General features: G+C 48.8%; 1 protein-coding gene across 5 annotated transcripts in view; it reads left to right on the forward strand.

Moving 5' to 3' along the window:
• The window catches only part of ARHGEF7 (Rho guanine nucleotide exchange factor 7), a 106,939-nt gene that overhangs the window by 33,351 nt on the left and 61,287 nt on the right, over positions 1-12,301 (forward strand). For all 5 annotated transcript variants that reach the window (XM_047081808.1, XM_047081802.1, XM_047081783.1 and 2 more), the window contains one exon: positions 8,692-8,893. In XM_047081808.1, the coding sequence (XP_046937764.1) occupies positions 8,695-8,893 (199 nt within the window). In that variant the 5' untranslated portion in view covers positions 8,692-8,694. The remainder of the gene's footprint in view (positions 1-8,691; positions 8,894-12,301) is intronic.

Here is a 12,301-nt window from a genome sequence, read left to right on the forward strand (position 1 = left end):
CGTGCCTTCCTGGGTCAGGGTGTGACTTGTGAAGGAGGGGCTCCCTGGTCATGGGTGCTGGTGAAGTGGGTAAGGAAGGGGGTGCATGACTGTGCTGGGAAGTGAAGAAAAATCCACGTGGAAGTTGTTAGGATCCGGGCCATGAGCAGAGCACGTGGGGTGCAGCCGTGAAGCTGACCATGCGAGGCTGGAGAGAGATGTGGTATGGTGTGGAATGGGGGCTGTGTGCAGGGAGGCCGCCCCAGGTGTCGTTCTGGAAACGCTCCGAGCCCTCTTGTGAGCTAGCGGGTGATGGCACTTATTTAGATTAGCTAGTTGTGGGACTTTGCTTTCACGTCCTGTTTTAATAAATTGTTTTCGAGACAAGTGGTCTTGCAGCATGAGCCGAAGGAGAGCCTGACTCGTGGGTGTTTGGGGATCACCGCTGTCCTACCTGCTTCGACACAGAGAGGAGTATTGTTAAGCTAACGGTTAGCTTAAATAAATCGGTTAGAGTTGCATTTTGTGGAGGGAATTTGAGTTTCATTCAAGGAGGGTTAAAAAGGAAGCTGCAAAAGGGAAATGAGAGTTTTACATGTTCCTGAACTTTTTGAACACAAGCTAACTCCTTGCTGTTTACCTGCTTTTCCTTAGAGAAGCCTCGTTACTGTTTCTGATCTTATGTACGATGCACTTGGTGCCACTGCTGTGTCTGCCCTGTTCTAGGCGCTGTTCCCGGGCTCTTGCAGATGACATTCCTGCCCCCCGCTCCTGTCCCCGGCCCCCTGTCCCCCGCAGTGACCCCATGAAGCAAGGGCTTAATACTAGGTGAATTTTGCAGAGCTCTGTTGGGAGTGTTTTTAATCCACGTTGAGGAAAAAATACCAAACCACTTGGATGATGTTTATATTTCTTAAAAATTTGTGAGAGAAAGTGAGAGCATATACATGCAGGGGAGGGGCAGAGAGAGAGGGAGAGAGAGAATCCCAAACGGGCTCCACGCTGTCAGCACAGAGCCTGACATGGGGCTCTATCCCACGAATTGTGAGATTGTGGCCTGAGCTGAAATCCGTATGCAGTCAGACGCTTAACCCACTGCGTCCCTCAGGTGCCCCTGGAAAAGTTTTAAAATTAGCTTTTTTTTTTAAAAAAAAAATTTTTTTTTTTCAACGTTTATTTATTTTTGGGACAGAGAGAGAGCATGAACGGGGGAGGGGCAGAGAGAGAGGGAGACACAGAATCGGAAACAGGCTCCAGGCTCCGAGCCATCAGCCCAGAGCCTGACGCGGGGCTCGAACTCACGGACCGCGAGATCGTGACCTGGCTGAAGTCGGATGCTTAACTGACTGCGCCACCCAGGCGCCCCTAAAATTAGCTTTTATAAAACTCGTAGGGGAAAATGTAAGAAATCTGCAAACTCTGGGTAGAGAAATATGTTGCCTCACCCGTTTACCAGGGCCAACTTGTAACTACTGGTTTTTGAGACGTGAAGGCTAGATTGCAGATGGAGAATTTTAAGTAAAATGTGGGTAAGTGTAATGTTGAAGGGTGCACATTACTAAGATCACAGTAAGCATAGGATTAATGTATAATGAGCTTGGGAAATTTTAAGTAATGGCAGAAATAAAAAGCCCTCTGCACCCGCTATGTTCGGAAGACCTTGCTGGCTGCTGCCCTGTTGCTGTGCGACAATGACTTCCTGTGCCCTTCAGTTTTTCTGCAGGTGTTACTGATAGTACTTTGAGGGAAATTTCTTGGATTAAAAATTACAATGAGGCAAGAATGGCAAGATTTTTTTTTAAAGTTTATTTTTGAGAGAGAGCACAAGCCAGGGAAGGGGCAGAGAGAGAGAGGGAGACACAGGATCCGAAGCAGGCTCCAGGCTCTGAGCTGTCAGCACAGAGCCCGACGCGGGGCTCCAACTCACAGACCGCGAGGTCGTGACCTGAGCCAAAGTTTGATGCTTAACCGACTGAGCCACCCACGTGCCCCAAGAATGGCACAAATGTTTATTTAAAGCTGTGTGATAGGCAGCAGAAAGAGAAATTGTTAATTTCATTTACAGTTGTACCAAAACGAATAAAAAAGGAATCAATTTAATGAAGGAAGTGAAAGACCTGTACTCCACTATAAAACAGTGCAAGAAACTGAAGATGACACAAACAAATGGAAACATGCTCATGGATTGGAGGAGTCCATACTGGTAAAATGTCCATACTACCCAAAGCAGTCTGCAGATTTGATGCAATCCCTGTGAAAATAAGAGACTGCTTATCACAGAACCAGAACAAATAATACTAAAATTTGTATGGGACCACACACACTTCAAATAACCAAGATAATCTTGAGAAAGAACAAACCTGGAGGTATCATAATCCCAGTTTTCAAGGTGCGCTACAAAGCCACAACAATCAAAAGTGTATGGTAAGGGCACAAGAATAGACCTGTAGATAGTGGAACAAAATGGAGAACCCAGAAAGAAACCCACAACTACATGTCTGGCTCCGACAGAGGGGGCAAGGAAATACAATGGGGAAGGACCGTCTTTCCAGCAAATGGTGGCGGGAAAACTGGACAGCAACATGCAAAAGTGTGAAACTGGACCACTTGGTTTCTTTCAGCATACACAAAAATAAACAAAAAAAATGAATTAAAGACCTAAACGTGAGACTTGAAACCATAAACTCGTAGAAGAAAACAAAGGTAGTGATGTCTTTCACATCAGCTATAGAAACATTTTTCTAGGTATGTCTCCTAAGGCAAGTAGGACAAAAATTACTATTAGGGCTACACCAAAATAAAAAGCTTTGTCACAGCCAAGGAAGCCATTAACAAATGGGGAAGACAGCCTGCTGAGTGAGGGAAGATACTTGTAAACGACCTCTCCGAGAAGGGGTTATTATCCAAAATCTAGTAAGAACTTAACACAAATCAACACCAAAAAACCCAATTAAAAAATGGGCAGAGGACTCGAATAGACCTTTTTCCAAAGACCTGCAGATGGCCAAGAGACCCATGAAAAGGTGCTCCTCACCGACCGTCACAGAAATGCAAAGCAGAACCAGAGAGAATACCTCACCTCTGTCAGAATAGCTGGGGTCAAGAAGACAAATGACAAGTGTTGGTGAGGACGTGGAGGAAAACGAGACCTCGGCACAGTTGTGGGAATGGAAACTGGTGCGGCCACTGTGGAAAACCGTATCAAGGTTCTTCAAATGGAACGTAGAAATACTATATGATCCAGCAATTCTGTTGGGTATCTGCCCAAAGAAAACCAACACTAATTTAAAAAGATAAATGCTACAATAAATTCAGAGGTGCATTATTTACAACAGCCAAGATACAGAAGCAACTCGTGTCCACAGACAGATTAATAAAGATGTGTGTGTGTGTGAGAGAAACGTGTGTGTATACACACATATACACACGCAGTCTACTCGGCCATCAAGAATAAAATCCTGCCATTGGCAGTAATGTGGATGGTGGAATGTGGACTACGACGTTATTCTGCTTGTATGTGGAATCTGAGAAAAGAAAATGAATAAACGAGAAGTGAAAACAGACCCATAGAGAATAAACTGATGGTGGCCAGAGGGGTGGTGGGGTAGGGGCAATATAATATGGGGAGAGGGAGAAAAGTAGGTGATAGGTGAACCTCCACCTACCCATTGTCTTCTACTTCGTGTTTGAAATTCTCCATAATAAAAAATTAAGCTAAAACAGTAGGTGGTTGCTTGGATGTAAATTTTGTGGTCTTTGTTAAAGCAAACCATAGCCTGAAATCGTGTGAGGTGCTGCGTTCCCAGGGCGAGGATGGGTGTTCTCAGGGTGCTCTCTGAAAGCCCCTGGTCACACGTGTTCACTCGCACCTCTGTTAAGCACGCGTTGCCTGACTACCACCTCAGTGCTTGCTGTCAGCACGATCGCTTCTGTCACTGAACCCCTCGACTCCAGGATGGGTTTCTTGCTTGTGATGGAGGCCAGTTTGAGCAGTTCTGGTGTTCTGTCTGCACTGACATGGAAGTTCTAACTTCCTTTCTTCCCTGTTACTTCCTCATTGTTCATTTCTGGGGGTGATCCCCTTACCCCCGCCCACACCCTCTGCTAAACTGAGCTCTTCCTGTGCCCCTGTGCTCATGCTGTGCCCTCCCCCGGACCGAGTGACTGCGGCTCCTTGGAGGGGAGGGGGGCTCAAGCTGTTGACTTGGGGCTTGTTTTTCCTCTGGTCTGGGGCTGACTTCACCCTTCACTGGTGAATAAACTGTACTGACTGCTTTTGGGACTCCTCCTGTCCCTCTGTGGCCAGAGTCTTCATCCATTGACTCCTGAAAGTATGACCTTGGGTTCCCAAGTTTCCCTCCCTGTTTGCGGGGAGTGGTGAGGTCAGGTGCTTGCTGCCACCACCCTTCATTTGTGGGAGTCCTGCCTTGAGCCCCTCAAGCACTGCCTGTGCCTGTGGTCCCCACTGCCACCTGGGACTGGGCCAGCCCTGGTCCCTGCGCTCCCAGGACTGTTTCTCAGACCTGCACCTCCGTGTGTCCACGCATTCCACGCTGTTCACGTCTCCACCACCTCTGCCGCTTCACTGTACTGCATTTCAGCAATTCTGAGACCTTTTTTTTGAAACCTTCTCACAGGTTCAAAAGTGCATGTGTCCTAAAGTTGATGGTATGTCATAATTGACAGCATTTGGAGTATATAAAAGGTATTGTCTAATTTCTGGCATGTTCTAGTTGATGAAATACATTATGAGCAAGCAAGTGTAGAGAAGTTACAGTATTTACCTAAGCTTGCAAGACAGGGAAATACTAGCTATTGGAAGAGAAGTTGGGTGTTTCCTTGACCAGCTTTTCTTCTGTGAATGAGATTACCCCTTCCAGGGAATGGGGAGGACGGGGCTTGTGTGAAGGTAGCATTCCAGCACATCGTGGTTTTGGGTTGTTAGGGTGACTTCAGAACGTGGGATAAAACACTTGATGCATTTCTGGGTGTGCATGATATTGACAGGTGGGCCTTTGTAGGCCTCGGAGGGCAGCTCTGAGGGGCAAGTGTGGTGGGTACAGGTTACTGCTCCCAGACGAGGTACAGTAAGTGGGCCCCACAGTGTCCTCCCATCACTGACTTAGTGACCTGAAACCTACATCTAGAAAACAGCTAGATGAATTTCTACAAGTCAGACATTCCTGTGTAAGATCGAGAAGCAGAACCTGACCGGTGTCACCTTTGTTGTGTCTGCTTTTCCCAAAAGGCATCTGCTGTCCTGATTTCTGACTGTAAAGATGAACTTCGCCTGTTTTGTGTTGGACATCAACGGAATTGCACAGCGTGCACTCGTTCCGTGACTGGCTGCTCTTGGCTCAGCCCGTTGTGTTGTGGACTATCGTGGGGTGTCAGGTTGAACCCAGGTAGCTGATGAGTTTCAGTTGCAGGAGAGCCTTTAAATAGGGGAAGGAGAGAAATCCCAAAGAGGAGAGCGGTTAAATACCTGCTCTCCAGTTTGCCAACATCAGCGGCAGTGACTTGAATGCTACTGTTGAGTGTTGGGATCTGAGGCTGGACGATGGTGTGGAGCCGTTGCGGCATCCTGTCTGGGGCACCCTCTTGCACCCCATCTCTGGCATCTTGTGGTCGTAACACTCCTTAGAACAACATCTTAAGCTTACATCTTTGGTATAGTAGGTGCTGAATCCTTGGACACTTGTGGCATCAGAAGTTTAGGTAGATCTAAACTTCTAGAGATCTAGGCTGGCTGCCTGTCCTCTGTGTCTTTCTTCCTACCTGTCCTGGGACACCCCTGTCCTTGTGGAGTGGCTATTTCTGTGCGGAAGACACGGCAGTGGTGTTCGCCTGACCTGTGCCTGAGTGCAGAGAATTGGTGACGTGGGGGGAGAGTGTAGTTGCCCTAATTTGTAACGTTCAGGTTGGTGTTGTGCCTGGAGAGGGCCTGTGCACTGGTGGCTGAGCTCACACGGCTGGGCTGGCTGGAGGGTCGCTCCTGGGGGGTACTTTGACCTCCTTGGGGCCTGCTCTGCTCTGCCCCTGCTCTTGGTTACGTGTTAACGGATCCCTGGGATTGGCTCTGTGCGGGTTGTACACAAAGCCAGCTTGCCCAGGGTGGGTCACAGGAAGGAGAGGGGGTGAAGATCGTGGTGGACAGCTGATGCAGGGTGACCATGGTTTGCAGAGATGAGCCGATGCCGTGTGGCAGCCTGATCCGGTTTCCTTAACCAAGGCTGTGACCTGTGCCATCGCTGGGGAGTGGGGGGGGGGGGCAAGGGGCAGGGAGCCTCCTCGGGGCTGGTGACCTTTAAGCTGTCCCTCGCCATTCAAGTGCGCCAAGCAAGCAGCATGTCGGCCAGAGCTTTCATTCAGTTTGCCCAGTGCTGAAGGGAGCTTTTTTTCATGTTAATACTTAGGATATTCTAAGCATTAAACATTCAGTATGTATGAAGTGTTAAATTGGTTAGATAAGACACTTAATGCATGTACTTAAATTAACTTTTTGTAAGTTAATGTAAAATACACATTTAAATAAAGAACAAACATTCTAAGAACTGTCTGCTCCTCTTGAAGCTCTGTCACCACTGCACTTTGTCTGTCTTCTGGTTTGGTGATGTGCACAGCTGGTTAGACTCGGGTCCTTCCAGACTTGGTGCAGGAGGTCCCGCTTGCTCATTGGGCCCCCGGGGGTTTGCCTGTATTGTCTCCGTGAACACCTCTGTGAAGCTGGATTTAAGCCTGCATTGTGGTCAGTGTGGATTTCCTGTCATGGAGCGGGGTCGGGGTCTCGCTCTGCATCCTGGCCCGTACCTTCCTCCTGGCCAAGTGCCCCCATGGCTTCTGTTGGGTCCGGTCAGTGTCCCCTCACCATGTCCCAGACCCACAGGATGGCCAGGGTATGTGTGATCACTGTGCTTCCTTTCCTGAAAGCGTGGTGTTTTCTGGAGTAAATAATCATTGCCTGTTGGAGTTTTCTGTGCGCCCTTTGCAGACTGCAGCCCTCATCTTTTGCCGGTTTCTAAGAATCTCTTGTACATTCAGACCCATTAGGATTTCTCACTTCTTCCCAGGGAACTGCCTTGACGTCTTGTGGCCACTTGAGTCTCCTGATTGTAGCCAGGCTCCTGCCAGATGCTGCCTGAGCCGTCCTCCTGTGTCATCCCACCCTCCCTTTGACCCAAGCCCATCTCCCCCTCTTCTGCTTTTTCTTGACCGACCCCCCTGTTGAGGAGGAGTGCATCTTATAGGAGCTTCTCAGAGAGAGGGCACATGGGCCGGGGAGTGCTGGAGAGCTCGCGTAACTACAGCCGTATTTTTATTCCAATGCGAAAATTCTCTTCGTTTTCTGAAGTGTCTTTACCATGTGACTTGAGCCGGGTTTCTCTAGGCTCCTTCCCTGTGGGGTCCATGCGGCTTCCTGGCTCTGTGGCTTTGTCTTCAGGTTGGGGACGTTTTCAGCCGCATTCCTCATACTGCCTTTCAGCACTGCTTTCTCCTCCACGACACCGGTGACTCCAGTCTCAGGCCCGTCATTTTCCACATGTTCCTGAGGCTCTTTTTTCACTGTCATTTTGAGTAAATTTTGTAAGTTCTTTTTCCCTTTTGAGCCTAGTTCTTTGAGATGCTGGCGGGTAGATGGGGCCACATGCTGCCACCTGGTAAGAGTGGAGCAGGGACTCCCAGCCCGATCTTTGCTGACGTCACCAGTGCAAGCGGGTGCTCGGTGGGGCATGGGACATGTCTCTTCCCCATCCCCGTGGACGCCCAGGCGCAGACTGAGGGCACACCCCCTGTCGGTGGGTGGGCCTGTCCTCTGCCCCTCTTCTTTCACCGGGAGATCAGGCTTTTCTTGGGGATGTGTTTAGTTTGCTTCTGTTGGTGGTTCCCGGTTACAAGCCTCTCCAGCACCTAGTCTGGGATAGATGGAAATAGAAAGAAACTCTAGCCGGGCTGCCTCCTCTTCCCACCTTTCAGAGTGGGCACACAAGCTTAATCTCTGAGGAAAAATGCAAACTGAAAGGAGGTACCATTTCTTCCCAGCAGTTTGGCAAAAATAAAAATGCTTGGCGATACTCAGTGCTGGTGAGCGTGTAAAGAAATAGCCCTGAATTACTGTTGGTGGGAATGTAGTTTAGTGTGAGGAGAAACTTTCTGGAGGGCAGTTAGAAATAGGTACTAAAATTTAAAATATGTCTCATGTTTTCTGACCTCTGAGTTTAAGGTATACGTTTATTTACAGGTGTGTTCAAAGATGTGCATGTAGTTTTAATGCAGCCTTGTCTTGCAGTAGAAAAATACTAGAAATAACCTTAAATCTAGTAACGGAGAATTACTGGCACAGCCATACAGCTAAGTTACACAGTTGAGACTAAAATAATTCTAGAAATCACCTCAGTGTGTTAACTTTTTGTACATTGTATTGAAGGATATACTGTATAATTTGATGTAAGTATACATGAAAGTATGTCATGTTTATGTAAGTGTAACTGTGGCCAGAAAAAGACCTTTAAAACCACTAAGAGGGTTTCCTCTGGGACTGGAACGAGGTGGTGGTGGTCAGGGCACTGCAGGGAGGTCGGAAACCTGCTTGTCTACCTTAAAAAGTGCTCTGCTGTTGGAATGGGGCAGCTGCACTCTGATTATACTAGTAAAACATCTTACTTTGTAATGAGGCAGACCACATGAAATTTTTCTCTCCTCTTCCCTTTTTAGGACATGACCGATAATAGCAACAGCCAACTGGTGGTGAGAGCGAAGTTTAACTTCCAGCAGACCAATGAAGACGAGCTCTCCTTTACGAAAGGCGACATCATCCACGTCACGCGGGTCGAGGAGGGCGGCTGGTGGGAGGGCACGCACAATGGCAGGACCGGCTGGTTTCCCAGCAACTACGTGCGGGAGGTCAAGCCCAGTGGTAAGTGGCGTGCGGGCAGAGGGATGCCACTTGTCCTCCAGGACAGGTTGATTGCACTCACGCGAGGGCTTCTCCCTCCCTGGCTAAGCTTGTGTAGATGGCCCTGGGCTGAGGGTTCTCCTTCTTCTCTAGTTGTTCTTCAAGGAGAGTGATTTTTACTTTACCCCTGCCTTGGGGTGCCGGCATGAAGGATCCGTAGTTAAAAGTAGCATTTCAGTTGGTTATGGTAACAGTTTAAAATTAGGACTTGGGAGTTTGCTCTATCATACAGGCTGTTAATAAAAAAGAAATTATTTTAGTGTTTGTTTTTGAGAGAGAGCAAGTGAGCTGGGGAGAGCAGAGACAGAGGGAGACACAGAATTGGAAGCAGGCTCCAGGCTCCAAGCTGTCAGCACAGAGCCCGATGTGGGGCTTGACTTCACAAACCGTGAGATCATGAGCTGGGCCGAAGTCGGATGCTTAACCAAGTGAGCCACCCAGGTGCCTCAGGCTGTTAATTTGTATCACTCTGGGTACTTTTGCTGATGATGTATTATTTGTCTTTTTCTGTATTTGTGATAGTTATTTTATGTTATTTTTTATTTTGAGGGAGTGAAAGAGCCGGAGAGGGGCAAAGAGGGAGAGAGAAAGAATCTCAAGCAGGTTCCTCACTGTCAGCGCAGAGCCTGATGGCAGGGCTCAAACTCATGAACCATGAGATCATGACCTGAGCCAAAATCAAGAGTCGGATGCTTAACCGACTGAACCACCCAGGCTCCCCATGTACCACACTCTTACGATAAAGTTAAGGCATTGCTAAGAAAATGAGAGAGCCGGGGCACCTGGGTGGCTCAGTCGGTTAAGCATCTGACTTCAGCTCAGTTCATGATCTCACAGTCTGAGTTCGAGCCCCGCGTCAGGCTCTGTGCTGACAGCTCGGAGCCTGGAGTCTGCTTCGGATCCTGTGTCTCCCTCTCTGTCTTTGCCCCTCCCCTGCTCATGCTCTGTCTCTCTCTGTCTCAAAAAAAAAAGAAAGAAAAAAAGAAAGTGAGAGAGCCAGCACATTTACAGTACTGCAGTGTATTGATGAATATCCATGTAAAAGTGGACTCGTGCAGCTCAAACTCTGTTGTTGGAGGGTCAGCCATATATAAAAATCCTTGTGTTTTGTGGAGCTTGGCATTGAGCGTCGCTCTCCCAGCCCTTCTGTCACCAGATGTGTGAGTTTTCTGTACCGAGCAATCCGGTGACCTCACGTAGAGCTTCTGAAACCCTTGTAACTTCCTAAGGGATCAGAGTGCTGGGAGCATCTTCTTTTCTGTTCCAGTACTTGCTCTCTGGTCACGGTTCCTGATACAGCGCTCCCAGGACCTTTGTCGTTTCCTGTGGCCCAGACCAGGCGCAGACCCCTGGCCGTATCTGTTTTCTGTTTCAAAACCACAGTTTGCTCATCCATTCATCTGTTGCTGTACATTTTGGTTGTTTTTCACCTTCTGCTGTTGGGAATAAGGTTTCTGTGGTCCTGGGTGAGATCTGAGTCCTGTCCATCCTCTTGGGCCTATACCTCGGGGTGGAATTGCTGGCTCACAGGGCGATGGTGGTCAGCGTGCAGGGCACTGCCGTGCCGCCTGCATGGCAGCTGCCCTGTCGTGCTTTCCACCAGCAGTATGCCAGGGTTCCGGTGTGTCCACGTCCTTGGCACCACTTTTTTTTTCCCCCATGATAACTGTTGGGTGTGAAATGGTACCTCGCTGTTTGTATTTTTCTCATACGGTAAAGTTGACAGTAAGTGCCTGGGCTGCTTGTGTTCTGGCTGCTTGTGTTCTGGTTACTGTCTGAAGTGCTTCTACAGTGGCCTCATTCAGTCCTCACACAGCCCCAGGAGACATCGGGATATTCGGGGCGCAGGTATGAATCCTCCTTCTAATGCCAGCTGTCCTCACCGCACCGGTGTCCGGCTGATGGGGACGGAAGTGTGGCCTCAACCTTGGACTCAGCTGCTGGGAAATGGAGCTTAGCGTATGGCTCATCGGACTTGCCAGTAGTCACTGGTTGGCCCCGGCACTGGCCTGTGAGCATGAGGCTGGGACAGGTCGAGTCCGGGCTAAGAGCCTGGCCGGACAGGTCGAGTCCGGGCTAAGAGCCTGGCCAGTCCTATGGTCCCCTGGTGTCCTGGGCTGAGAGTGCTGCCCTGGCCCTCTCCGGGAGGACGAGGGGCGAGGGGGCCCCGAGCACTGGTGCCGGGGACCTGCCATTTGGCGTGGAGCCTGATTGGGCCCACGTCTGCTGACTCCAGGTCCCGGGTTCTGCTACGAATGACACATTCAAATGGGAAGTTCGGTCTGACTTTGAGTTGTAGTAGTAAGAGTGCACGTTTCTCCTCAGGGAGTTTTCAAAGTTTTACCCTTTGAAAATTACACTGAAAGGATACTTTGTGGGTCTCAGGGTCCTCTTCAGGTGACTTTGGGGAGTCGCTTCTGAAAGGATCTGAGCAGGCTCAGGACTGCTCTTGGCGGTAGGTGGTTCCATGGTGTGCTGCCCCCCTTGGAGAGTCTGGCAGTGTGGCATGAATGTCTTGCTGTGGGGCCCTACTTTCGGAGTGGAGTGTGCAGCCAGAGAGGTGCTGGGTGTAGACAGATGCAGCTCTAAGAAGAACCGGCCATTCCTGGCGGTGGAGTTTGCTTAACAACAACAGCAGCAGTATGTGTAAGGGGCACCCGGCCGGCTCTGTCAGCAGAGTGTGCGACTCTTGATCTTGGGGTTGTGAGTTTGAGTCCCATGTTGGGTGTATAGATTGTTAGAAATCCTTAAAAAAAAAAAAAAAAACTTCCATGTCTGTCGGTGTGAACTTGTGTCAGGGCAACTGCATCACTGTCTGCCAAGTTTTGTGTCTTACCCCATGTTTCTGTCTGCACGGGCATGAGAGAGACCCCTTTAAACATGCTTGTAACTGCATTGGGTCCTATGGGATCCGTAGTTTTTGTACTGAATGGAGACCAAGAAACTGGGAATTTTCACATCTTTCAGTTTATCTGTAAAGTGCGAATGATAACAGACTTGCTCAGATTGGTGGTCTGTCATGCCACTTTCCTCTTTAGCTGACAGTGGGGCCAAGGGGATAACCTTTTGGAAATAACTTCCCATCCTGTGTTCACAGATTATCTGTGCATATTCTAAGGAAACCCGTTCCTGTCTGATTTTTGATGTGGGCATTTGAGACAGAAAGATGTGAGATCATATTTTTACAGTATCATCTTACAGCAGTGAAGAATGGAAGTCCAGGGTCACAGTAACATGTTAGTATTGTAACTTCTCAGTAATTTCTGTGACTCCGATGTTGGAATAGGATTCCCTTCTAGAAGGGTGTATTTAACATAAGCGTTGTCATTTACAGTGTAATTCTTCATTTTCCGTAAACAGAGTGTGCCC

This window comes from Lynx rufus, unplaced genomic scaffold (assembly GCF_022079265.1).
Source record: "Lynx rufus isolate CCGP_SWC_20201006 ecotype Redwood Valley unplaced genomic scaffold, mLynRuf1.p SCAF_1, whole genome shotgun sequence".
NCBI lineage: Eukaryota > Metazoa > Chordata > Mammalia > Carnivora > Felidae > Lynx > Lynx rufus.